Here is a 25942-nt window from a genome sequence, read left to right as displayed (position 1 = left end):
CCCTTCTATAATTATAATTATATTTGTTTATCACACATTTGCACATATACAGTGAAATTCTTTTTTTCACATATCCCAGCTAAGCTGGGGTCAGAGTGCAGGGTCAGCCATGATATGGTGCCCCTGGAGCAGTTAGGGTCAAGGGCCTTGCTCAAGGGCCCAACAGTGGTATCTTGGCAGTGCTGGGGCTTGAACCCCCAACCTTCTGATCAGTAACCCAGAGCCTTAACCGCTGAGCCACCACTGCCCTAGTGTCATAAAAGCAAATGCGAGGTGAATAAAACAGACATCCCTAGCCTAAACCTGACACTTAAACCTAACCAATAGTGTCATAAAAGGAAATATGAGGTGAACAAAATAGACATCCCTAGCCTAAACCCTACACCTAATCCTATCCAATAGTTTCATTAAAGCAAATGTGACGTGAAAAACGCATTCATTCTGTTCATTTTGCAGTTCTGCTTGTGTGACGCAAATGTCGCAGAAATAATTATTTTCATCTTTAAGTGAAACCTAATTTAAGCAGCAAGATTAATGCCCGTGACCCTGATTTTACTTTGTAGGTAAATGCATTTATTGGAATTACTTAAGCTTATTTAATATTCACATCACTTGTGCACATGTCTGTTTACATTCGATCAGAGAAACTCCTGATTAAAGCTGTTAATCAAAGTATGAAAAATAATAAATCAGAGGAAACAAAAACAGTTTGCCTGGATTTTTCACTTTCAGCATGACAATGTAATCCATTGTCTAAGCAAAATATTTCTCATATGAAGTATTTCTCTCAGAAGTTTGATTAGCATAGAGATCTTGAGTATAGCGCTCACATAAGTTTGAAGTCTCTTGAGCCTTAAATGCTCTTGGATGCAAGCCATGATTGTATTTGTTAAATAAAGTCTGGGAGTAATGCTAAGTGGGCTCACTGCGGCTTGGTTTTTAACAGCTGAGCCAAATAAATTTGTTCAGGGTCCTAAAGATCCTCCACTACATGAATGACAGCACCAATGTATTGGATTTGCATGAGAATGCATAAACATGCATGTGAACATGCAATCACATACTGACTGATGTGACAAGCATAGATACTTCAATTAACATTAAAACAAGTAACACACATACACACACACTGAACAGATGTGATCTGCATACACACATATAATCAGCATAAAAAGTAGCACTCACACACAAACAGAACACAGAAACACATACTTGATTATGGCACCCTAGTCACTCCACTCGCTTGCGTGTAGTGAGAGAGATTCCCCCTGCAGCGAATTTGCTGTTTGAATTATCTGCGCCAGCGACACTGATTCTGACAAATGTGTCCAGGGATATCCCTGTGTCCTGCCATACTAGTGCCGAGGAAATGTTCTGTCTCTCTTCATTAGGGCTGTTACCATACACATGCATAGACACAACCCGTATCTTTCTCTCTCCCATCTCTCTTGTTCCTCTGTCATTTTCTTGCCAGTGCAGACACACCTTTTTGGTGTGTATGTCAGGTTTTGTCTCCATTGTGGGGACCAAATAAAATCAGCTACAGACCGTTGACTGGTCTCCTCAAGGAAACACACTAAATAATGTTTTTAATGAAAATCTAAAAAAGAAAAAAGAATGAAAGACTGAAATGCTCTAAAATAGCACCAATTTAAGTAACATTAACATTTCCCAAAGTCTAAGTGGGAGTTTGACTAATTTAAATAACCAGTCCCCATATGTTGTGTATTCATTGCAAGGCACATTAAATCTCTTAAACCCTCATTCTCTACAATAGTAATTGGCCGGCAGGCAGTGACTGTCCATTTTGTATAAGGAATTCACATGATTCGCGTCAGGGCGTCACTTTAAACTCCACATGAAAAGTGCTGCAGAGTTCTACTTTTAGCACTGGCACTGCCCACTAAATGATACTTCATCCAACTTGTCGTGTAATCATTAGCTGACGCTTTGAAAGATCAGCGGCAACGGGTTCAAAATTATTTTGAATTTTCATATTCATGAAATTATTTACATTTTGAGCGGAGCGTCACCAGACCCTCCACAGGAGAACTCCTGCAAGCTAGCACAGCCAACCCTCATCAGGGCCATGTATCATGTATTTTCGCATTTTGGTGATAGTTTAGACTTGATGTGCTTCTGTGGTAATTAAATTGCACCCTACAGACCTTGCAAAGTACTTGATTTCTTATTTGGGTTTGATTTGTTCAACAAATAGCTTTAAGAGGACTTTTCCCCATCGCTGTGTTTGTTTGTAGTGTGTACATCACTGTAATGGCCCCAGACACATCGCAAAGGTTCCGCCCTATTCCAACCAGTGTTCAGTGCTGAATAAAATGTAATTGTCTAATTTCAAATTGTTAAATGCGTTAAACTTGTTAAAGAAAAATTAACATGGTAAACATTTCAAATTATTTCCACGAGTTAACACGTTAACACATTTTGTCAGCTTTAATATATATGCATATATATATATGTATGCATATATACAGTTGTGCTCAAAAGTTTGCATACCCTGGCAGAAATGTGAAATTTTGGCATTGATTTTGAAAATATGACTGATCATGCAAAAAAACTGTCTTTTATTTAAGGAGAGTGATCATATGAAGCCATTTATTATCACATAGTTTTTTGGCTCCTTTTTAAATCATAACGATAACAGAAATCACCCAAATGGCCCTGATCAAAAGTTTACATACCCTTGAATGTTTGGCCTTGTTACAGACACACAAGGTGACACACACAGGTTTAAATGGCAATTAAAGGTTACTTTCCCACACCTTTTTATATTGTAATTAGTGTCTGTGTACAAATAGTCAGTGAGGTTAGCTCTCACGTGGACTCACTGTGCAGGCTAGATACTGAGCCATGGGGAGCAGAAAAGAACTGTCAAAAGTCCTGCGTAACAAGGTAATGGAACTATATAAAGATGGAAAAGGATATAAAAAGATATCCAAAGCCTTGAAAATGCCAGTCAGTACTGTTCAATCACTTATTAAGAAGTGGAAAATTCGGGGATCTCTTGATACCAAGCCAAGGTCAGGTAGACCAAGAAAGATTTCAGCCACAACTGCCAGAAGAATTGTTTGGGATACAAAGAAAAACCCACAGGTAACCTCAGGAGAAATACAGGCTGCTCTGGAAAAAGACTGTGTGGTTGTTTCAAGGAGCACAATAAGACGATACTTGAACAAAAATGAGCAGCATGGTCGAGTTGCCAGAAAGAAGCCTTTACTGCACCAATGCCACAAAAAAGCCCGGTTACAGTATGCCCTACAACACCTTGACATGCCTCACAGCTTCTGGCACACTGTAATTTGGAGTGATGAGACCAAAATAGAACTTTATGGTCACAACCATAAGCGCTATGTTTGAGAGGGGTCAACAAGGCCTATAGTCAAAAGAATACCATCCCCACTGTGAAGCATGGTGGTGGCTCACTGATGTTTTGGGGGGGGGGGGGGTGAGCTCTAAAAGGCACGGGGAATCTTGTGAAAATTTATGACAAGATGAATGCAGCATGTTATCAGAAAATACTGGCAGACAATTTGCATTCTTCTGCACGAAAGCTGCGCATGAGACGCTCTTGGACTTTCCAGCACGACAATGACCCTAAGCACAAGGCCAAGTTGACCCTCCAGTGGTTACAGCAGAAAAAGGTGAAGGTTCTGGAGTGGCCATCACAGTCTCCTGACCTTAATATCATCGAGCCACTCTGAGGAGATCTCAAACGTGCAGTTCATGCAAGACAACCAAAGACTTTGCATGACCTGAAGGCATTTTGCCAAGATGAATGGGCAGTTATACCACCTGCAAGAATTTGGGGCCTCATAGACAACTATTACAAAAGACTGCACGCTGTCATTGATGCTAAAGGGGGCAATATATAGTATTAAGAACTAAGGGTATGCAGACTTTTGAACAGGGGTCATTTCATTTTTTTTCTTTGTTGCCATGTTTTGTTTTATAATTGTGCCATTCTGTTATAACCTACAGTTGAATATGAATCCTATAAGAAATAAAAAAAAGGTGTTTTGCCTGCTCACTCATGTTTTCTTTAAAAATGGTACATATATTACCAATTGTCCAAGGGTATGCAAACTTTTGAGCACAACTGAATATATATAGTAATTTGAATGATTAAGTATTATTTATATTGAATTATCTTTATTTGGGGGCCTTTCTCAGCTAATTAATTAGCATTTTATGTTATTAATTGGATTACATTTTTTATTTAATCTTAATTTAAAATTCATTTATTTATAAGTCTGTAAGCTTCAGGAACAGTGTGTTCTGTATGTTTAAATGTCTTTGTATGTGTTCTTGCTGGTGTGTGTGTACAGTACACCAGAGAGAGAACCGCAGAGAGTTTGAAAGACTCTTTGTAAAGTTGTAATTCTGTTAATGTTTTCTCAGACTTGGAAGTATTGTACTGGAGCTGAAAACGCACTTACACACACACATTTGTTGAGGTTATTTATTCTGAAAGTAAGCCATGAAATCTGTGCTCAGCATGATTGCACTGTTTAGCTGACTGCTGGAACAGACATTTTCATTTTTGCTCTTTTTATTGTTTCATTCTTCTCTTCCTCGCTCTCGTTCTCTCCCTTGCTCGTTCTCTCTGTCTCTCTCTATCTCTTCCCTCATTCCTCTCTCTGTGGTTCCTTTGAAAGTGCTAATGTGTGCTGAAAGAGTGAGGAAATTCATACTCTCCTAGGCATTCTTTCCTCTCTAGATCAACTTCATGCGGTAATAAAAAAGAATTAGGCTTTAGTTAAGGGTTTTGATATATACTCTTCTAAAATTATATTCTTTGAGTTCCTCATTGAAGCCTGAGCATCTGACACCTGTCATTAAAAGTTTTTAAAGTAAATTGTTCATGTCTTATTACAGGAAGTAGTTTAATGTTAATCTGAAGCCATCCATTATCTTTGTGTGAGGAACAGACCAAAATTTTAGATGTTATTCACTAAAATTCTTGTTCTCCATAGCCTTTAAATTTCATTTGTGCTGTTGCATATTCAAATTGGTGCATCTAAATGGTTATGAGAACCAGTGGAGTTTGATTGCATTGGCATCAAGCTTGGTCTTATATGTCTTGAAGCATGTAGCATCTCATAATGTAATAACTGTACATAATGTAATAAGTATTACATAATTAATGTATTTAAATGTACATAATGTAATAATTTCCTCTAAACGCAATAAAATCTTGAGCTCATCATGTAATACCGGTATTTACATTATGAGAAATGTATTGCATTATAAACTCACCAAAAATGTTTGAATTAAAATGTAATAATTCTTTCATATTGTAATAATTTTCAAAACAAAACAGTAGTATCTTTTTTAAGGCATAAAAAACATTGGTATTCCTTTACAGTACATTTTTAGAATTTAAATCTTGTCTTAATCCACCCACGAAATGCACCACATTTAAATATTCATGCATTTATTATTATTAATAATAATAATAATAATAATAATAATAATAATAATATTGTTGTTGATGTTGTTGGTGTTATTATTATTATAATGATAATTGTTATTATTTGTATTATTATTAATATTATTGTTGTCGTTGATTTTGTTGGTGTTATTATAATGATAATTATTATTATTAATATTATTATTGTACATTACTTCAAATATATGTATATACATAATCCAAAGACACTTGTAGTGTTCAGTTAAAAGAGGATATTAAATGCTTTTCAATTTGACAACGAAGAGGTATACAGACTGATAAATGTCAAAAGTGTCCTTAGCTCATTAGTTAGCTAGAAAAATGAAAAGCTTCTCTATAGAGAAGCATAGCACTAAAATTATAAATGCATTATACATTTTTGCAGAATATAAACAAGTTTTTATGATAGCCATTTAAATGATTATATCTCAACAATGATTAAAAATGTAATAACTACATAATTACAAAGCGGAAACTTTATTTTTTAATTTAGTGCATAAAATGTACAATGTGTTTCTGGGTCAAAGCAACTCAAAATGATGGAGCAGGTCATAATCACAAGATTTGTAAAAACAATTTATGAAAATTAGTTCATAATGTAGCCAAATAAGCCAACATTCCCTATCTGTCACTCACTCGACGTTGTGTCGATGTAGTGACACTAGGGGTCACTCTTGGGAGCCTGAAACACCTCTGGTCTTTGAAAAAAGACCAATGAAAATTGGCGAGTGGTATTTGCATATCACTCCCCCGAACATACGGGTATAAAAGGAGCTGGTATGCAACCACTCATTCAGATTTTCTCTTCGGAGCCGAACGGTTGATGCTCACTGAGCTGAATTCTCATGGCTGGATCTGACGGCGCATTTCAGCGGCTTCTCCCCCTCTGCACTGGTGCACTGCAGAGAACGCCCCTGGGCGCTTCGGCAGGAATAAAAGAGTATATTCTGAAAAAATAGGAGTATATTTCTCTAAAAGAGCGGCACTCACGGAACATCTGTTTAAAGATGCCTTTCCATTTGTGTGTTATTCCTGGTTGCGGTCGTTATCTCTCGCCTTCTGACGGTCACGATCGCTGTCTTTTATGTCTGGGTGCTACCCACGTGGAGACAGCATTCGTGGATGGGTCATGTACTCATTGCGAGAACATGACCATGGCAATGTTGCCACCCCAGCAGCTCCCCGCCTCGGTCCTTCTACCTACGGGTATGAGGCCAGCGCGGATAGCACTAGGGGCGATCTGGGGACCTCAATGGGACCACCTACGCCGGGTATCCCCTCACGGACCTCCCATTCCCCAGCACGCTCGTCTGCCCCGATCTGGCTTCCGGATGAGTCCGCCGGCTCGTCTCACGGCGAGTTCGACCTCTTGTTCGGAGCCCGCGAACGTGATGAGCTCTCGAGCGCAGCATCGGAGAGCGGGCTCATCCAGTCGGACGCGGAAGCCTCAGCAGGGATCCCCCACTCGGGTACGGTCACCCAGTCACAGGCTGACGCGGAGATGGTGGACATGCTTTCCTGGGCAGCCGCGAGCGTCGGGCTATGTTGGAACCCTCCGCTCTCCCCTGAACCCTCGCGGCTCGATGATTGGTTCCTGGGCTTGCGGCACCACTCACAGCCATGCCCTGCCCCAGTTCCTTTCTTCCCGGAAGTGCACGAGGAGCTGACAAGGTCGTGGGAGGCATCTTTTACTGCCCGGTCCCAATCTTTCAGCTCCCCCGCCCTCACTACCCTTGATGGTGGGGCGGTCAAGGGGTATTCGGCAATCCCCCCCAGTGGATAAGGTGCTCGCGGTGCACCTATGCCCGCAGAGCGCCGCCACCTGGCGTGGGCGCCCGAAGCTCCCATCCAAGGCCTGTAGGTTTACGTCGTCTCTGACGGCCAAGGCCTACGGTGCCGCTGGACAAGCCACCTACGCCCTGCACGCCATGGCTCTCCTGCAAGTCCACCAAGCCAAGGCGCTAAAGGAACTGCATGAGGGTAGTTCCGCCCCGGGATTGATGCAGGAACTGTGCTCGGCGACCGACCTCACCGGGCGGGCGATGTCCACCTTGGTGGTCCAGGAGCACCACCTTTGGCTCAACCTGGTCGAGGTGGGAGAGGCCGACAAGGCATGGTTCCTTGGTGCCCCCATTTCCCAGGTTGGCCTGTTCGGCGACACCGTCGAGGACTTTGCCCAGCAGTTCTTGGCAGTGAAGCAGCAGATGGAAGCTATCCAACACATCCTGCCCCGGCACGGCTCAAGATTCCGCACCCCATCTGCTTGTCGCCAAGGGCATCCTCCTGTGGTGACTGCACCGGCTCCGCCACAGCCCGCCCCCACGGCCCGGCCCCGGCGTGGAGCCCACCGCAGGAAGCAGACGCCACCCGTCTCACGGCTGGCCGCCAAGAACCCGAGAAAGGCTTCGCAGCACCCCTGAGACGGGCAACCCCGGGACGAGGAAACCCGCTGCTCTGGAGCTGGTAAGCAGACCACTCCATCCCCCGGTGGAGGGCCGGGAGGAGAATCTTTTGTTACCTTTTCATTTAATTTTGCCGCATGCCCTAGTGGCTGCGGTACCCATGAGTTCAGCAAAAGAGTGGTTTCCTTGTTCCCTGGGTCACATACCCGGTGCGCATGGCCGTCATCACGACCACCGTCCACCATTCCATTTTGGCAGGTTTGGCGCTCCAGCGGTGGTCTCCCTGCCCCTACTCGCCCAGCTGTGGAACAAATCCACCCCCGATGTGATGGTCTCCATGCGTCCCAGGCTGTTCCGGGGGTGGTCACAAGGAGCCAGGTAAGTGCTTCGATGTCCCTGAACTCAGCACGGCCACGGCATGACGTGGAACCTCAGGCTCCGCCCCGCCGCGAGGCCCCGCCCACCGGGACGTCCAACAAGATTTTCCCCCTGATCCCCCTCGCACGGAGCTTGGACGCGTGGCTTGCACTTTCCAACCCATCGCGATGGCTGGTCCGGACCGTCCGACTCGGCTACGAGATTCAGTTCGCCAGGCGTCCGCCCAGGTTCAGCGGCATCCACTTCACCTTGGTGAAGGGCGAGAATGCCGCTACCTTGCGTGCGGAAATCGCTACCCTCCTACGGAAGGGTGCGATAGAGCCTTTCCTTACAGCCGAGATGAAGAACGGGTTTTACAGCCCCTACTTCATTGTACCGAAAAAAGGCGGTGGGTTGCGGCCAATCTTGGACCTGAACCGAGTTTAACACAGACTCCCGTTCAAGATGCTGATGCAAAAACGCATTCTAACGAGCGTCCGGCATCAAGATTGGTTTGCGGCGGTAGACCTGAAGGACACGTACTTCCATGTCTCGATTCTACCTTGACACAGACCCTTCCTGTGGTTTGCATTCGAGGTTCGGGCATATCAGTACAAGGTCCTCACTTTCGGCCTGTCCTTGTCCCCTCGTGTCTTCACGAAGGTCGCAGAGGCAGCCCTTGCCCCCGTTAAGGGAAGTGGGCATTCGCATCCTCAACTATCTTGACGACTGGCTAATCCTAGCTCACTCTTGGGATGTGTTGTGTGTGCACAGGGACCTCTCGCACCTCAGCCGACTAGGGCTTCAGGTCAACTGGGAAAAGAGCATGCTCCTCCCGGTTCAGAGCATCTCTTTTCTCGGCTTGGAGTTGGACTCAGTCTCGATGACGGCGCGCCTCATGAACAAGCATGCACAGTCGGTGCTGACCTGTTTGAAGGCATTCAGACAGAAGACAGTGGTTCCACTGAAACTGTTTCAGAGGCTCCTGGGATATATATTATCCTCAGCGGTGGCTACTGTGCTCGGGTTGATGCATATGAGACCGCTTCAGCACTGGCTCCAGACTCGAGTCCCGAGATGGGCATGGTGCCGCGGGACACATCGCGTGGCCATCACGCCAGTCTGTCGCCGCCTCTTCAGCCCTTGGACCGACCTCACATTTCTACGGGCAGGCATTCCCCTAGAGCAGGTCTCCAGGCACATCGTGGTTACGACAGACATCTCCAAAATGGGCTGGGCCTGACGTTGCTGTGTCCGGTGCGCGCTTTACACATCTATTTGGATCGCACGCAGAACTTTCGAGTCTCTGAGCAGCTCTTTGTCTGCTTTGGTGGACAGCGGAAAAGAAGCGCTGTCTCCAAGCAGAGGATCACCCACTGGGTCATTGACGCCATAGCAATGGCAAATCACGCTCAGGATGTGCCGCCCCCGGCAGGGCTACGAGCCCATTCTACCAGGAGTGTGGCGGCCTCCTGGGCCTTGACCAGTGGTGCCTCTCTAACAGACATTTGCAGGTAGGGTAGGACCTACCATGGGACCTCTTCACATGATATACTTCCGACAAGGCTCGGCAAGTCCATGTGATGCATTTCCACTCAAAATACCCCCCCCCCACCCCCCCCGGGCGGGGTGTGGTCTCCGCGGTGTCTTCCTCTTGGGAGTGACACCCCCCCCAACGTAGACCTGGTGGCCCCAGTTGGTTAACAAATTTTACTCTTTTTTTGGGGAGAAAACCTGTCTCTATTTTTTGGCAGTCGACTTGTTCCCAAAGGGCCATTCGATACTCATAACAGTGTTGGGGGAGGTTATGTGTCCACCTGGTGCGCTGGCTACGAGGCACACAGTGGTCTGCCCATCACACACAGCCAGTTCAAGTAACACAGTTCAGGTAGTTGTGGCGTTTCGTATAGGGACCCCTAGTGTCACTACATCGATACAACGTTGAGTGAGTGACAGATAGGGAACGTTCTGGTTACTTTCGTAATCTCCATTCCCTGATGGAGGGAACGAGACGTTGTGTCCCTCCTGCCACAATGCTGGACTACCCGCTGAAATGGCCGGGACCTTGTCTCGGCTCCTCTGCACAAAACCTGAATGAGTGGTTGCATACCAGCTCTTTTTATACCTGTATGTTCGGGGGAGTGGTATGCAAATACCACTCGCCAATTTTCAGAGGTGTTTCGGTCTCCCAAGTGTGACCCCTAGTGTCACTACATCGACACAACGTCTCGTTCCCTCCATCAGGGAACGGAGGTTATGGAAGTAACCAGGATGTTTCCTTTAATGTAATAACCTATTTAAAAAAAACAACAACTATTATTACATTTTGTGCTCATAGCTTTATTATGTTGAGAGAAAATTATTATATTGTAAACATTGTTTCATTTATACATTATGTGCTGCTATTACATTATGAACTGTGATTACATTATAAGTTGCTACAGTGTGTTCATAATGTATTACATTTTTCATGTAATAACCTATTATATTATGCGAAAAACATTACATTATGAGCTCAATATTTTATTACATTTTGAGACAATTATCAATAATAAAATAATATAATAATATAATTACATTGTGTGCAGTTATTACATAATGCTTTGTTATTACATTATGAGTTGCTACAACGTGCCTTATTTCAGAAAATACACAATATAGTGCACAATTTTTTTTTCCTTTAAGGAGCTTAACACTGGTCACTAAATGCTTTTCTTTTTTTTTTTTTGGAAAAGAGCTCCCAGGACATTCTTCAAAACATCTCCTTTTGTGTCCCACAGAAGAAAGAGAGTCATACAGGTTTAGAACAACATGAGGATTAGTAGATTCTGTCATAATGTTCATTCTAAAGATAATTTTCTTTAAAAGTGGTGTTATTTTAGACTGTGTGAATGTTTAAGAGGCTTTATTTTGGTTACATTTGTTTTAAATGTGTGTGTTTGTTTTCCAGGTGGTGGACCTGTACTGGGGGATTGATCCAGAGGAGTGGGACAGTCCAGAGCTGCAGAGACTACGGATGAAACTTCTGGAAGAATGTCTGAAGACTTCAGCCGGTCCATGCTTTGTTGTGGGTATATATGACATTTTATCAAACCCTTAACCAGCAGTAACATGTAATCATTCTATGTCGGAACATGATCAGATTGTTACATGACTCATAAATTCTAAGATTTGGCATTCAAATGTAATGACTTTAAAATGTGTATGTAACATTGGATACTGAACGGGCTTGTGACCTATTGGGTTACTTTTTCCAAGGCTTCTGAGCACCGCATGTCTGATCTCGCCACAGGACCACCACTGACTATCAGAAGTGCAAATGACACCTCTTTCAATACAGCATTCGGGTCCCAAGTCAAACATGGTCAAACCATTGATATAGTTGTCAGCTCAACTCATTGCAATAGCCAATACTGCAAAATAATTATTTCATTGCATGGAAATGTGACTATTCTTTTCTTTTCCATGATAAAACTGTGCTTACCATTAAGCTTTTAACCTTGTTTAGTTTGCATACAGGAGACATTTAAGTTAAAATAACCAACGTTTTTTCCTTGTCTTTATTTTCATATGTGGTCTTGAGGTAATTCGGAGGTATCTAAAAGCAGTCAGATTCCATTAATTGTGATATTTGGATTATGTTACTGAAATATATATTTTAAGTTATTAGTAATTTATACATTTATAAAGCAATCTTCCCATCTCTGATGCTGAACCAATTACTGAATACTTACTACAGATGATGCATATACTTCATAACTCATAACCATTAACATTTTACAACTCTGAAGTATATAGTTACAGCACAACATATGACATACAGTGTACTAGAGTGCAGTGTGTGTGTTGAAATCTTAGCGGGGTAGTAAAGCAGAGTTGGGCTGGTGTTATACACTTGTTTCTGGCTTGAGTGGTGTGTGATGTCTCTCTAGTCAGTGATATTCTGAGGAGCTGATGGAGTGACCTGATGTAACATCCATATGGGAGTGAAACACTTGGTTTCACTCTCAGGAAGCAGCTCATTCTACCTCTGAGGCTTGCTGACACACACACACACACACACACACAAAGTGATTTTCAGAAGTCTCAGCATGGTGAGAGGAAGGGTCCAGTTTGATGGCTGATGACGTTGCAAGAAATGAGAGGCCATGGAGAATTGAAAACACACATACACACACGTGGCACCAGGTGGGTTACTAACAGATCAGTGGATTTATAAGGAATATACATTCACACATGACCACACACATGAGAGAGAGAGAGAGAGAGAGAGAGAGAGGGTGTGTGCTTGCTAGAAGGTTAGGAATCAGTTCTCAGGTGTGGAGGGAGATTGATTTTAAATTATTAAAATGTAAATGAGCAATCTGGGCAAGAGGATTGGGATCTAATTGGAGTCAGAGAGCAGTGTGGGAGGTGAGGCAATGTGCGTGTGCGTGTGTGTGTGTGTGTGTGTGTGTGTGTGTGTGTGTGTGTGTGTGTGTGTGTGAACGTGAAGTGCGAGGTGAAGTGGAATGTGTGAGAGCCGATGAACAAGGAATTCTGCTCTTCACATTTCTTCTCTTGTCCTTCCTTTCTGTCTCTATCTTTCTCTCAGACACACACACGCACACACACACACACACTGTCTTACACTTATCATTAGTGGTGCTTGCTAAGGCAAGGCACTTCATGAGCACTGTTTGTGCTACAGACATTAATGATACCTTAAATTGTGCAGCTTGTTAAGGAGTGAAAGTGTGCTATTACTTTTCTAAGTGATAGCCTGGTGGACGATAAAACAGATGAAAACATGACATAGACTTACACTGATGGATGGACTCGAGCCATATCTAGAGACTAGAATGACATGGGGGGTATTTACACTTTGTCATTTCATCCATTTTTACTGAATGGATTGCAATCCGATTGAATGATCCGTTGTGTGATCGGATTTATATCCATCTCGAATCCGTCTTGCTGGGTATTTACACTTGGTCTATTCATGATTGGATAGCTATCCGATCAGTAAAAACGCATGAAGTGACCAAGTGTAATTACTCCCTTAGAGACTAAAGGCCCTGATATACTTCATAGGAAATCAAATAACAAACAGGTGTGATGTCATTTAGAACAAAATCTGTCCAAATAGAATGTGTTTTTTAGTTTGTTTCGGTGGTTCGTAACTAGTGGTGTAGTAGTGGCTGAAGAAGTATGCATACTGTGAATTTATGAAAACATGCACCTGGTCTCTAAAATGTCATATATATTGTTTTATTATATACAGCACATATGTAAATTTTTCATAAAAATAAAAAAAAAGGCTGTTGTAATTATAGTCCCACATGAACTTACAAAATGTATATCAGGGTAAGTTTCTTACACTACTAAGAACAATGGTATGGTAACGATGTTAAATATGAAGATAAATTAACAGGTGTCATTAGTGTTCCTTTCATTAGGCTACTATGAAAATTGGTAATACTTTATAATTACTCTAATAAATAAACTATATATAATACGCAACACATACATAATACACAATAAACTGCATTGTACAGCTAATATGAGTGTAGTAATGTTCACGTTAACACATTATTTTGTATTACCATATATAGCCTACATAAGAATTAATGGTAATTTGTTTTATTTGTGTACTATAATGTGCTTTTCTGTGTATAGTGAAATTTTTTTCCTACTTAGAAATATAAATGTAAATGATTTGGTATCATGAGAAAAAGGCACCACTGACAGCAGGAAAAAAAAAAAAGAAAAAAAAAAGACATATGATATAATTAAGGGACACAGTTGTCCAGCATCTGCGAAGATTATCAAAAACTAGCACAGGTGCAATAACATGCAGTATTTTCACAAAGTTTAATTACATAAGTTACATTTAAATGTGTGTTGATACAGTATGTATATATATATATATACACATGTTTAGCAGGGAAATACATTTACAGTGCAAATTACGGTTACATTATACGCTGGAAATGTCCCGCCCCTTACTGAAATTGAAATTGAATTAGTTTGCTAATATCCAGTTGTGTCTGAAATTAACATTCTGATTGGTGGATAAGCTTACTCGGACTGTCTGTCTTGCTTGTGCCTTCAGTTGCACTCCGGCCTCCTGCAGCTCTGTGCATGTTTAGAGAGAATCTCTGTACACTTTTAAAAGACACATTCACTCAGTGGTGCTGTGGCATTGCATTAGACTGAAAAAGTTCCAGGTCAAAAGCCTACTTGTTGTTCTGGCGGCCATACGTATCATCACATACTGTATTTTAGGTGGGCATACACAAAATCCTAAGAAAGATAGGTGGGCATACAACGTATACCTGGTATGCCCTAGACTACACTACTGTTCCTAAAAGCTAGCCTGCGCGAACTTCTAGGCAAATTTATTATCAGCGGTTAAACACCTTCTTGCTGTCATTGGTGTCAGAATCGCTACTAAGTGTGAAGAGGAGAGGACCCAAACGCAAGAACAAAAATGGGATTTTACTGAAAACAACACAAAACAGAGCACAAAACTCTCACATTGGAGAGAAAGTCGAAAACCAATATAATAACAAAACTGACTTAACATGAAAACAGAAACAAAAACTCTCACAATGGAGAGACAAAGGCAAATACAAAATCGACTATACTACAAGACTGGAGTAATACATGACTAGATCGACTTGGCGGAGTTGAGACAACGAACTGGCACAAGGGATAGTAGGGAGAGAAATCAGGAGGAATACCATGGAACACAGGTGGGGACAATAAACTAATAATCAAACAGGTAACAAGGCAAATGAGAGGGCCGAGTATCACTAAATACATACATGTCAGGGCTCTGCCACAAAGGGGAAGAAAAATCCAAAACTAAGGGCAGAGTTGGTCCACGTCATCTGTAGGTGTGACCTTAGCCGGCAGCTAATTCCTGTTCACAGCGTTCAGTCAGTTAAGATCAGACAACATGAACACACCAGCGTGCAGTTTTTAGCGAGCTGGTGTAAATTTACCTACATCTGTACGATCCTTTGCGTCAAGACATTTTCCAAGAACATGTAATGCATTTTTTGTTTAATTAGTCTACTCAAATAATGCCCATTCACTCTTTTGTTTTATATGTTGCTTCACTCATGTGCCTTCTGCAGTAAAAGCCATTCACACATCTGCCCATAGTAAGGTATGTCTATCATAATTCTTTTGTCTGTATTCTTCCCATTAACACTCTTTTATACACCAATCTTTGCAGTTGTATCAGTGTCATCATAAATTTTATTTTATTATATTATGGCCGTGTATAGCATATTAGTGAATTAGTGTCATTAATTCAGAATGTAAACAAGGCAAAATGCCCATTTTCTACTGCATATACACTTCCTGAGAACTTTATTAGGAACACCTGTATACCTTATTCATGCGATTATCTAAATAGCCAATCATGTGGCAGCAGTGCAATGCATAAAACCATGCAGTTACGGGTTAGGAGCTTCAGTTAATGTTCACATCAACAATCAGAATGAGGAAAAAATGTGATCTCAGTAATTTCGATCGTGGGATGATTGTTGATGCCAGACGGGCTGGTTTGACTATTTCTGTAGCTGCTGATCTCTTGGGATTTTCATGCTCAACAGTCTCTAGAGTTTACTCAGAATGGTGCCAAAAACAACCAGTGATCAGCAGTTCTGCGGATAAAAATTCCTTGTTGATGAGAGAGGTCAACAGAGAATGGCCAGACTGGTTCAAGCTGACAAAGGCTACAGTAACTCAAATAACCACTACAATTGTAGTAAGCAGTAGTAAGCAGAACAGCATCTCAGATTACAAAACACATCGAACCTTGAGGCGAATGGGCTACAATATCAGAAGACCACGTCGGGCACTTTATTAGGGTCATGGTGTTCCTAATAAAGTGCTCAGTGAGTGTATATAAAATGTTTAACAAGTGAGTTGTTACAAAAGCATCTTTTACTGATCTAGTGTGAATTCAACTCATAGAATGAGGCATAAAGTCATTGATAGCACATTTTAATGTCACATTAGTTAAGGTTTTATTGAGCGTCCTCATATTAATATGTACTTCTAGACGTCACTCACATTTTCGTCGAAAAATTTAACCTTTTGGATTTATTTTTATTTTTTATTGTCATTTCTTTCCCAGCTCAAACTTTGACATTTATTCCATGACTCTCAATCTTTTTCGCCTTTGAACCATTCTTTAATTGTATTTTCAAGCATCTCTTCTCATTCCCTCTCATCCTTTGAGAGGTTTCTATCTCTGTCTCTCTTTCACTTCACACCTCCATCTGTCTCTTACCTTTATCTTTATATTCAGTGCTGTAGCTTTTTTCATCCATCTCACCTCTCCTTTCACTCTGAATTGTGTGTCTGCCCTTTCACTTAAACCTCCCCTCTGTCCTCTTCCTCCCAACCTCACCTCTGTTTTCCCTTCTCTCTCTCTTCCACTCAGTAAATGATATGAAGTGTATGACCTTCCATGTAGGGCAGCATCTGCTTCAACATATTAGCTTTTCTCATTCCTGCATTAGCATTTGCTGCTAGGTTGTATTCAAAGGTAAGGAAAGCACTACGCTATGTCAGAAAACGCTGCATATCCATTTTTTTAAATGCAAGGGTTTGCAAAAAGTGTCACTCCATCACTGTGACCAAAAGCTGAGAATATTCCAACTTGTACTGCAACACATTCCGGCAAAGGCATTCTGTGACCAGTACGAATTTTAAAGAGGCAGGTCCAGTTGTGCTTTCAGAAATGTAATTTGCTCTATTCTTGCTTCATTTCAAACTGACACAAATCTTTCCACACCCTCAAAATTTATTATGCATTTATAACCATAAAAACACTCCTTCAGACCTGTCTCTATGAGTAGGTGCCCTGAGACTTAATTTGTGTTACATCAATTGGGAAGAGTATGCATTTTTTTTAAATAGTGTTCATGGGAATTCTAGGTCAGGCTACTTGTCAAAGGGATAGTTCACCCAAAAATTATAATTCTGACATTACTCAACCTAATGTTGCTTTAAACCTATATTACCTTATGTGATGAACTGACTGAAATTTAACTCGCTATTCCAGGGTTCCCATGGTCACGGAAAACCTAGAAATATCTAGGAATTAAAAATATCAGATTTTTACGCATCAGTGTGAATGGCCCCTTAAATTTCCTTGCAAGAGATTCTGATTTCTTTTGGGTCAGTGCTGGGTCAAAACAGCTCACAAATATGTCTGTATGATTCATTAAAGAATTACTCTTCAATCAAAAGGATTTTTTAAATTCTCTATCCAGTAATTGGAAGCTTCTGGAAAGGTCATGGAAAAGTCATGGAATTTAATTGGTCAAAAAGGGTGGGAACCCTGTCACTCTCACATCAAATCATTGAATAGGTGAGTATGCAGCGCCTAATTCAAACATGGCGACTACGGCAAAGGTCATGACGTTTGGTTAAGAGACAAGAAAGAACCAATGAGGTTTGATGTTGGCATCAAACCTCCACCATAGACACCATGTTTGATTTGGGCGCCGCATACTCGCCCATATTCAAAGCTCATAAATTATTTGATTTGAGAGTAAAAAAAAAAAACTTAAATTTGGGTCTGTTCATCACACAAATGGTGTTGGCTTCAGAAGACATGGAATAAAGTACACGTGTTGTATCAACTACTTTTTTTGTGGTTTTATCATGTTTTGTTTTTTGGGGGGGACAGCCCGTAGTCACTATTCACTTTCATTATATGGCAAAGAGCCATGTGAAGAAACTGAATGTGCCACTGGCATTACCAAATGAAAATGCTGAAGTAATCACTGTTTTTTAAACAGGTTTCCCAAACCCTGATTTGAAGATCCAAAGATCCAGGTCATGTTCCTCAGTGGGCTAGTTTAAATTAGCTAAACTTATCCCATTTGCCAAAGCAGCATATGGGTAAATATTTCTCCCCTGTGAACAGTGGTTAACAATGGTGCTGGCTTTTCCCAAAGAGCACTTATTATCTCATAAGAGTAAGTTTAGAGGTCAGTTTTTAGAGAAGAAATACATCTCCCTCAAATAACAGATCATCTGGCCCAAAGCAGACTTGAGTTCAAAGACTGTTCCCTTTGGACTTTATGGTTTGGAAGGGTACAAGCAAACTGACACACTTGAAGCACTGAGTGTTTGATCTAAATATAGAATTTCCTCCATTAAGTTCAGTTGTGTTGTGTCATTGCATGGTGGTGGTAGAGTCATGTATTTGGGTCTATTTTAGAGTCAAAAATTAGGCTTTGATCAATACAAGTGAGAGAAAGAGTGCGAGAGAGTTTGCAGCTGACAGTTCTGGGTTGTGTGTGTTGGTAGGTCTCCAGAGAAGCTCTCTAGGCAGAATTGTTTAATCTAAGTGTGACAGGCAGAGATGAGGAGAGCAGCAAAAGAGAGCAAGAGATTGAGAGAAACACACTATAGGATGGCTGGAATTGATGGGATTTAAAAGGATATTTGAATTTAAAGCACAGGCTTTATTCAAAGAAAGACAACAATTTTCATTATGCTAAACAGCCTGTCCTAACAGCAAGCAAGCAATTAAATGTAGTGCTGCTTTTGTCGTTAAATTTTAAATAGTTGGAAGAATAAGCGTAATGTGTGTCTGCCCAATAAAAAGGACTACAGTCATTATGATCAAAACAAGGTTTGTAATTGGATGTTAAATTTAGGTTTTTAAATTAACTATTTAAGGAGTGTTTCAGGTTCAATACAAGTTAAGCTCATAACAGCATCTGTAGCATTCTATCAGTTACCACAGAAAATAATTTCAGTAGTTCACAATCACATGGTAATGTAATCCTTGATTAGAAGTGAAGCTTTGCTGTCTATAATGGAGGGTTTGAGCTCGAGACTCGATCCGAGCTCTAAAAATGCTGCAGTGATGCAACTATACTGTATGTTAGTATTTAAACTGGGGTGTAAGAGAATCTGCCACTATTTGCACCTAGCATCTAACGTTATTTGCACTTAGTGTAAAGAAGATTTTTTTTTTCTCTATTTGCACTTAATGTAAATAGCATCTATCGCGTTAAATTTTACGTGTTAAACTTTAATTAATCGCATGCGTTAATGCGTTTATTCTGACAGCTCTAACAAAAAGTCATCCCCTATACTACTTAATTACAGGAAAAGTAATCTGATTACACATGGTTTTGTACCACATTACACCCATCCAACATTTAATTCACAGTACTGTGCAAAAGTCTTGCACTTTAGATATTTCACAAAAATATTGTCTTAGGGTGGTTATTTTATATCTTCTGCTTTAGTGTGTCAATAGGATAAATCAGTTTTAGATTTCCAAACATTCCTTTTGCAAATAGAATAGAAGTAGAACAAGGAGTCCTGCAACAGATGGTATGGCCTCCACAGAGCCTGGATCTCAACATCATTGAGTCAGTCTGGGATTACATGAAGAGACAGAAGCAATTGCGAAATACATAGAAATGTGGCAAGTTTTCCAAGATGCTTGGAACAACCTATCTGTCAACAACCTTTAAAATTTTTACCTAGGAGAATTGGTGCTGTTTTAGAGGCATACGGTGGTCACACCAAATATAGATTTGTATTTGTATTTTTTATGTTTACATTTTGTATGAAGTAAATTAATAAATAAAAATGATCCATGGCATTGTTTTTGAAAACATCCTCACCATACAAAATTTTTCACAACTGCCTAAGTTTTGCACAGTACTGTATAATGTATATTACTGTATATCATGTAATTATTAATTAGCATAAACTAATGTAATTTTCTGTGTTTTGAGGCTATTCAAAATGCCTTAAATTAACCTTACATTCTTTGAAGCTGAGTGAACCCTGAACACTTCTGACAATGCCACACTACACTGAGGTTTTGGTTTCCCAGCACAGTGACAGCAGACATAGAAAAGGCATCAAAGCTCTTGCAAGCGGAGACAGTAGAAAAACACAGCTGAAACTCACTGTCACACAGCCTGGGGCAGAGAGAGAGTGCAAGAGAGCAAGAAAGAGACAGAGAGAGAGAGAGAGAGATGGGGTTGGGCAGAGAGAGCCAGAAGGGGAGAAACGAGCGTAAAGAGAGATGAAGGACAATAAGAGAGAAGCAGAACAACAGAGAGCACTATGACACACATTCCTTATACAACTTCAAAGTGTCTGTTTATTCTAGTACCCGTTTATGTGTCATCAAAGTGTGGCTCTAAAACACACTGTCCAGCAAAAGTACTCACTCCAACTGGCACTGAATATATAGAGAGGCTACACATAAAGCGTATAATGTCTTCTTGTTTTGACTAAGCTTCAAAAAAACACTTCAAGGATACCTGTTATACCCATAATACCTGGAGAAAACTATCTGTTAGCGTTTCCATTCATTTCAGTGGCAGTATGTATTTAAAAAAAATCTTCCATCTTTGCTCATAGGAAGTGTTTGAGCCAATCCCATAAATACTACACTACTTGTATACTTTACTATAAAAAATTTTTTAAATATTATCTATATACAGTATGTTGCTTGCAAAAAACTTTATTTCTTCAAAATACACAGGTAATTTTGAATGACCATAAATGGAATAAGGTGGTTTTTGGGACCAGATGGTGTAGTTACGTCATCTACCAGCAGGGGCTAATGGAGCAGTAGTGAGTGTAGTGCTATTTTCAAACCAGCTCAGAGGCTATGTATAGTCCTAAAGTGGAATACATAGACAATAAATAACTGCCGACTGAAGCTTTTACCAGCCAAACAGCGAAGGACACTGCATCTACCTGCACCCTTGCAGTCAATCTGGGATCAAAGACAATTAATCATTACATTTCTTAGTTTAATCAATACCCTTTAGTTCTCACAATCTCTCTATTCATGTTATACACTTTCTGAGGCTACAAGTATTTGCTGTTATAATGTGTAATTGTGTAGTAATGAGATGAGTTTCAGTGTCATAGAAAACATCCCAATTGCGAACTACTATGTGAGACTGGTTAAACCCAGATAGATTTAGGGAGAAGAGTCCTCAAGTCCAGCAAATAAGGCATTAGTCAGGTAATAACTCATTATCATGGGGTATAAGGGTTATATCTGGTCGGAAAGCCTACCTCATCTTCAAGGTCTTATCAGATGAGATTTTCTGAAATTCAGATGCCTGAAATTGGAACCAAATGATTTTCTGACATGTTTAGAATTGCTGGAGGCTGAGCACAGTAGTGTTCTGAGATGGAATGATGCCAAGCATTTTTGTTTGTTTGGTTTATTAGTGATACTCTTTACCAGTGTGGTTACATGAAACTTGCACACACAGCATAATGCAAATGAACTTAAATCAAGAAAACCATGACAGATTAATTTTAATTTTTTAATTAGACCCTATTGTTCTTCTAAGGATTATTAGCGCCCAAGCACTGAAAGTGCGGAGGCCCTATTGTTCTTCTAAGGATTATTAGGGCCCAAGCACTGAAAGTGCGGAGACCAGTGTTGTAGTCAAGACCACCTAAACCGAGACCAAGTCAAGACCAAGACCAGAGTGTATCGAGACTGAGACAAGACCAAGACTTTGAGGGGTTGAGACCAAGTCAAGACCAAGACCAAAACAACACTTAAGAAAAAATGTGGAACATGCAAACCATAGGCACTCCTCAAATTGATCTGAAAGATCCACATTCCCATAAAAACACCCACAGAAAACAAATGAAGATTCCTCTTCATTTACCTCTTTTATTGCCATGTGTGTGTTTGTGTTTGTATGTACATGTTTATACTACATTGTGTCCCCACAAGGATAGTAAAACTTGAGACCACCTACCTTGTGGTGCCCAGCCAGCGGTCCCCATGAGGGAAATGACTTATTAAACATACTAAACTTTTTTTTATTTATTTTTTTATTTAATGTAAAAATGCAAAAAAGTTTCTGTGAGGGGTTAGGGGATAGAAATTATCGTTTGATCTGTATAAAATCCATAAAATGCATGGAAGTCTATGGAGAGTACCCACAATGATATAAAAACAAATTTATGTGTGTGTGTGTGTGTGTGTGTGTGTGTGTGTGTGTGTGTGTGTGCCATGAGAAATGTCTTGATAATATAATCAAAAGGCATTGCAGAGGTGAATTTTATGTGTGAATTTTCCTTTGTTTTCTATGAGCAAACAAATACAAACAAACACTAAAGAGCTGAAATCAGCTTAACCATCTTTATTCAACACTCCTTTTCCAAGTTTTACCATCCACATAAAACAATAAAAAAAAAATTGTGCAAGCATTGCATCAGGTTTTCTGGATGACTCTTCCCCTAGAAACTATCATTAAGTACAGAATATATCAAACAGTTATTCAATACTTAAGTCTTCACTTTTCTCTGTCTTTTCTTAAATAATACAATAAGTTTTTTGTTGTTTTTGAACCAACAACAAGCCTTGTATAAATGTGTGCAATTTTCTAACCACATAGCTAAATCTAGAAAATAGAACAAAGAATGCTAAACATAAGCAAAGCAGTCTATTTAAAATGTAAATTTTTCATATAAGTGGAGGGGCATTACTCGGTCTCCACTCTCTGCTGTCACATCTCTAGCTCTCTCACCCAAGTGAGGGAGCGTTGCCGCGGCGTGTAGCGTTTATGTCAGAGCTGACATTAGCTAACGTTGATGTAATGTAACTTTACATACATTAGCTAAATAGCTTTATGTGGCCTGTCTCATCATTGTTTATCATAAGCAAAAATTTAACTTGGGAACAACAATTTGTCACTTCATGCCCTGTTCCCTCAATCTCTCACAAAGTTAACTGCATTAGTTACATCCCTCAATATCTGTTAATTAGGTAGCTTGCGCACCTAGCTAGGTGGCAAATAGCTGGAAAGCAACTGAAACTAGCACCCTAAAAAACAGTAAAAACATAGGTAGCTAATATGTATAGCTAATACTCGCTAAATCTCTTTGGGTGTGGGGTGAAGATGAGTTTAGGTACAGATGCCACGTTCCATTCTAATCTTATGTGGGATATTCCACTTGTTATCTCCAATCTCCGACCATAAAGGCATTCCAATGCCAGATGCGTGGAAGATGACATTTAAGGAAACAAAACTGTAATGCATCCGTTAGCTTAGCAGGTGTTTGACTGTCACCAGAGATGTCTCTAACAACCCAATTCATAAACAATCTGCAATGCTAGCATTTGTGCTACAGGTGTACGATTATCAAAAGAGAGTATAATTGACATGTTTTGAACACCTGCTACTTTGCTAACATTTGTTAAACAAGCTTTAATATCATGTAATGTAGGAACTTTGACTAATTTATCAATATTATTTAATATAACTGAATGTTTATAACTTATTTTGTAAATTTTCCTGGGTGCTGACAAGATTGTGTGATGTCACGCGCCTGCATCTCGGTGAAATCATTCCATTGCACTTTTCCCAGTATGAAGTTGGAAAATCCAACTTTCCAAGTTGAATGGAATGCAGCAAGAGGCAGATTGCTAATGTTAGCTACCTAACTTTGCTAGTATCACTTACACTTAGCTTACCTTTCTTTATGCTTCTTTTCTAAGTGCCGGAAGCATTGCATTGCAGAATTTACATACTGCTGTGTGTTTTCTTTTGGATGCTTTTTTGCAGATTAACTCTTTGTGGTTTAGGTCAGTGTTTCCCAACCTTTTTTCTGCCACGGCACACTTTTTTACAATTAAAAAAATCCCATGGCACACCACTATTCCACATAACCATTGTCAGTAGTTTTCCTTTTCAAGAACTTGTCCATGTTTTCTGTCTGTCTTTGTTGCGTGAACTCATAATGTTTGAAATTAGGCTACGCAAAAAACACAAGTAACATAGGTACGCTGTATAATGAGGTCACAGATGCCAAGAGCGCTAATTGGATAATGAAAACCAACAAATTTGTGTCTTTTCCAATTTGTAGATTTGTTCTTGCAAATAAATTCTTGCAACAGCACAGCAAATCCATTTTTTATTATGTATTTATTTACTGTATTTTCCGGAAATAAAGTCGCACCTGACTATAAGTCACACCAGGTCAAAATCGAATTGTTGATATAGAGAAAATAAAAACACATAAGTCACACTGACAGAGGTTGGATACAGCAGGCACTAGGACTTAAGAGCAGCCGCCCGTTTTCCATTCACTGGTTCAGATGTAAAACGTGCTCCGTGAAGATTACAGTACCTCAAAATCTTCCCATCAAATCGCAGTGTTTTTGGACTTGTTTAAAACAGAAGAATTTGCTTTTAGTAATCATATATGTAACAGTTTCTCATATTCTTTTTATGTTTCATGAGAGAAACGTGACAAGTAAGCCACATCTGTTCATAACATCTGTAAATCTATGTTGTGCAGAAATAAACAGCTTTTAGTCTTTGAGTAAATACACCTGTTCTATTCTATTCATTCATTCGGTTCACAGACTGAATGTTTTTACTACAAGTGTGATGATGAAGCATCATTTTGTGGGCATTTGAAGAGTTGCGTTTGACAGCGGACTAGAGTTTGTTAGAACAATAATGTTATGATGGACAAAATATTTGTTCGTATATGGCCATATACCAGAATTAAATATCAGACAATGTAATAATGACAACAGGCCTAATTATTGAATCCTCATTTGTGTTTTTAGTTTACATATTTATTGTATGTCTGTTTTAACCTTAGATACGTTTTCTTGCATTCTCTGAGGCAGCAAAATAATAAAAAAATAATTAAGGGTCTTTCAATACCCAAAGCTTTCATCTAAATGTATGGTATTTTTGTGTGCATTTGTTTTTTTTTGTTTTTTGTTTTGCTAACTACATATTCAGTTATTATGCACTAAAATATTTACATGTAATTGCGTTTAGAATGTAATTAACACAATTACAGAGGTATATAATGATGATTTATGAGTTTTCACTGCAAAACAACCCCATAAAATGCTCTTTTTTGAGAAAAGCCACAGCAAATTCAGTCATTTTGTAATCCCGGCTAGCCAAATTTTGTGGCCATTTCCTAATTGCACTGTAATTTGATCCCCAACCTTCCATCGTGGCAATGTAACTGAATACGTTGTGACAACCAGAAAGGAGAAATTCCTGGATTCGTTTCCACAACGTAGCAGTCCATCATGATGACGTTGTGGCAATGTTGTGGATCAATAGTGTCACGTTGGGGGGAGGGGGTGAAGACAAAGGTCCCAAAAGCAGAGATGACGGTTCAATGGTTTTATTAACAATGTTCTCGATGTCAAGATAAGGCAGACCCAGCGCCAGCTGCAGGAGGCTAAAATACAGTGAGCCACAATGGGCTAGTGAAGGGTGTGTTCGTATAATAAGTGTGTGCGTTATGGAAGTCAGGAGCAATCCGAAGAGAGTCCGTTGAAGCTGGTGTGGTGTGAAGCAAAGCCCAGATGATATACTCCCCGAGACGCGGGCAGAGACCGAGGAATCCTCCTCCACATGAACTGGGCACAGAACTGGCGAGGGCGACGGCAAACAGGAAGGTAACTGCACCTCTACAGACAGTTAACAGATACACGAGCATGCTCCAACTACACAAGAGAGCACAGTTAACATGACAGTGAACAATAAACTGGCAAAGAAAGAGGGGAAACACAAGAAATAAGTAGGGAGTGCAATCAGAGTGAAGCAGATGGAAACGGGTGAGTAAATAATTGCCATGATCATCGTCTCCCTGAGCTCGATCAGCACTCCCATGGAAACGCTGATCACATGTGCCGGCTCCACCTGTG

The 25942-nt window shown here is 40.4% G+C and overlaps 1 protein-coding gene across 2 annotated transcripts in view; it reads left to right on the top strand.

The window, feature by feature from the left end:
* The window catches only part of LOC127416496 (NACHT and WD repeat domain-containing protein 2-like), a 101915-nt gene that overhangs the window by 40580 nt on the left and 35393 nt on the right, over positions 1 to 25942 (top strand). For both annotated transcript variants that reach the window (XM_051655909.1, XM_051655902.1), the window contains exon 4: positions 11177 to 11293. In XM_051655909.1, the coding sequence (XP_051511869.1) occupies positions 11177 to 11293 (117 nt within the window). The remainder of the gene's footprint in view (positions 1 to 11176; positions 11294 to 25942) is intronic.

Source organism: Myxocyprinus asiaticus, chromosome 2 (assembly GCF_019703515.2).
Source record: "Myxocyprinus asiaticus isolate MX2 ecotype Aquarium Trade chromosome 2, UBuf_Myxa_2, whole genome shotgun sequence".
Classification (NCBI taxonomy): Eukaryota; Metazoa; Chordata; class Actinopteri; order Cypriniformes; family Catostomidae; genus Myxocyprinus; species Myxocyprinus asiaticus.
Note: the sequence above shows the minus strand (reverse complement) of the source record. Positions and strands in the feature narration are given on the sequence as shown.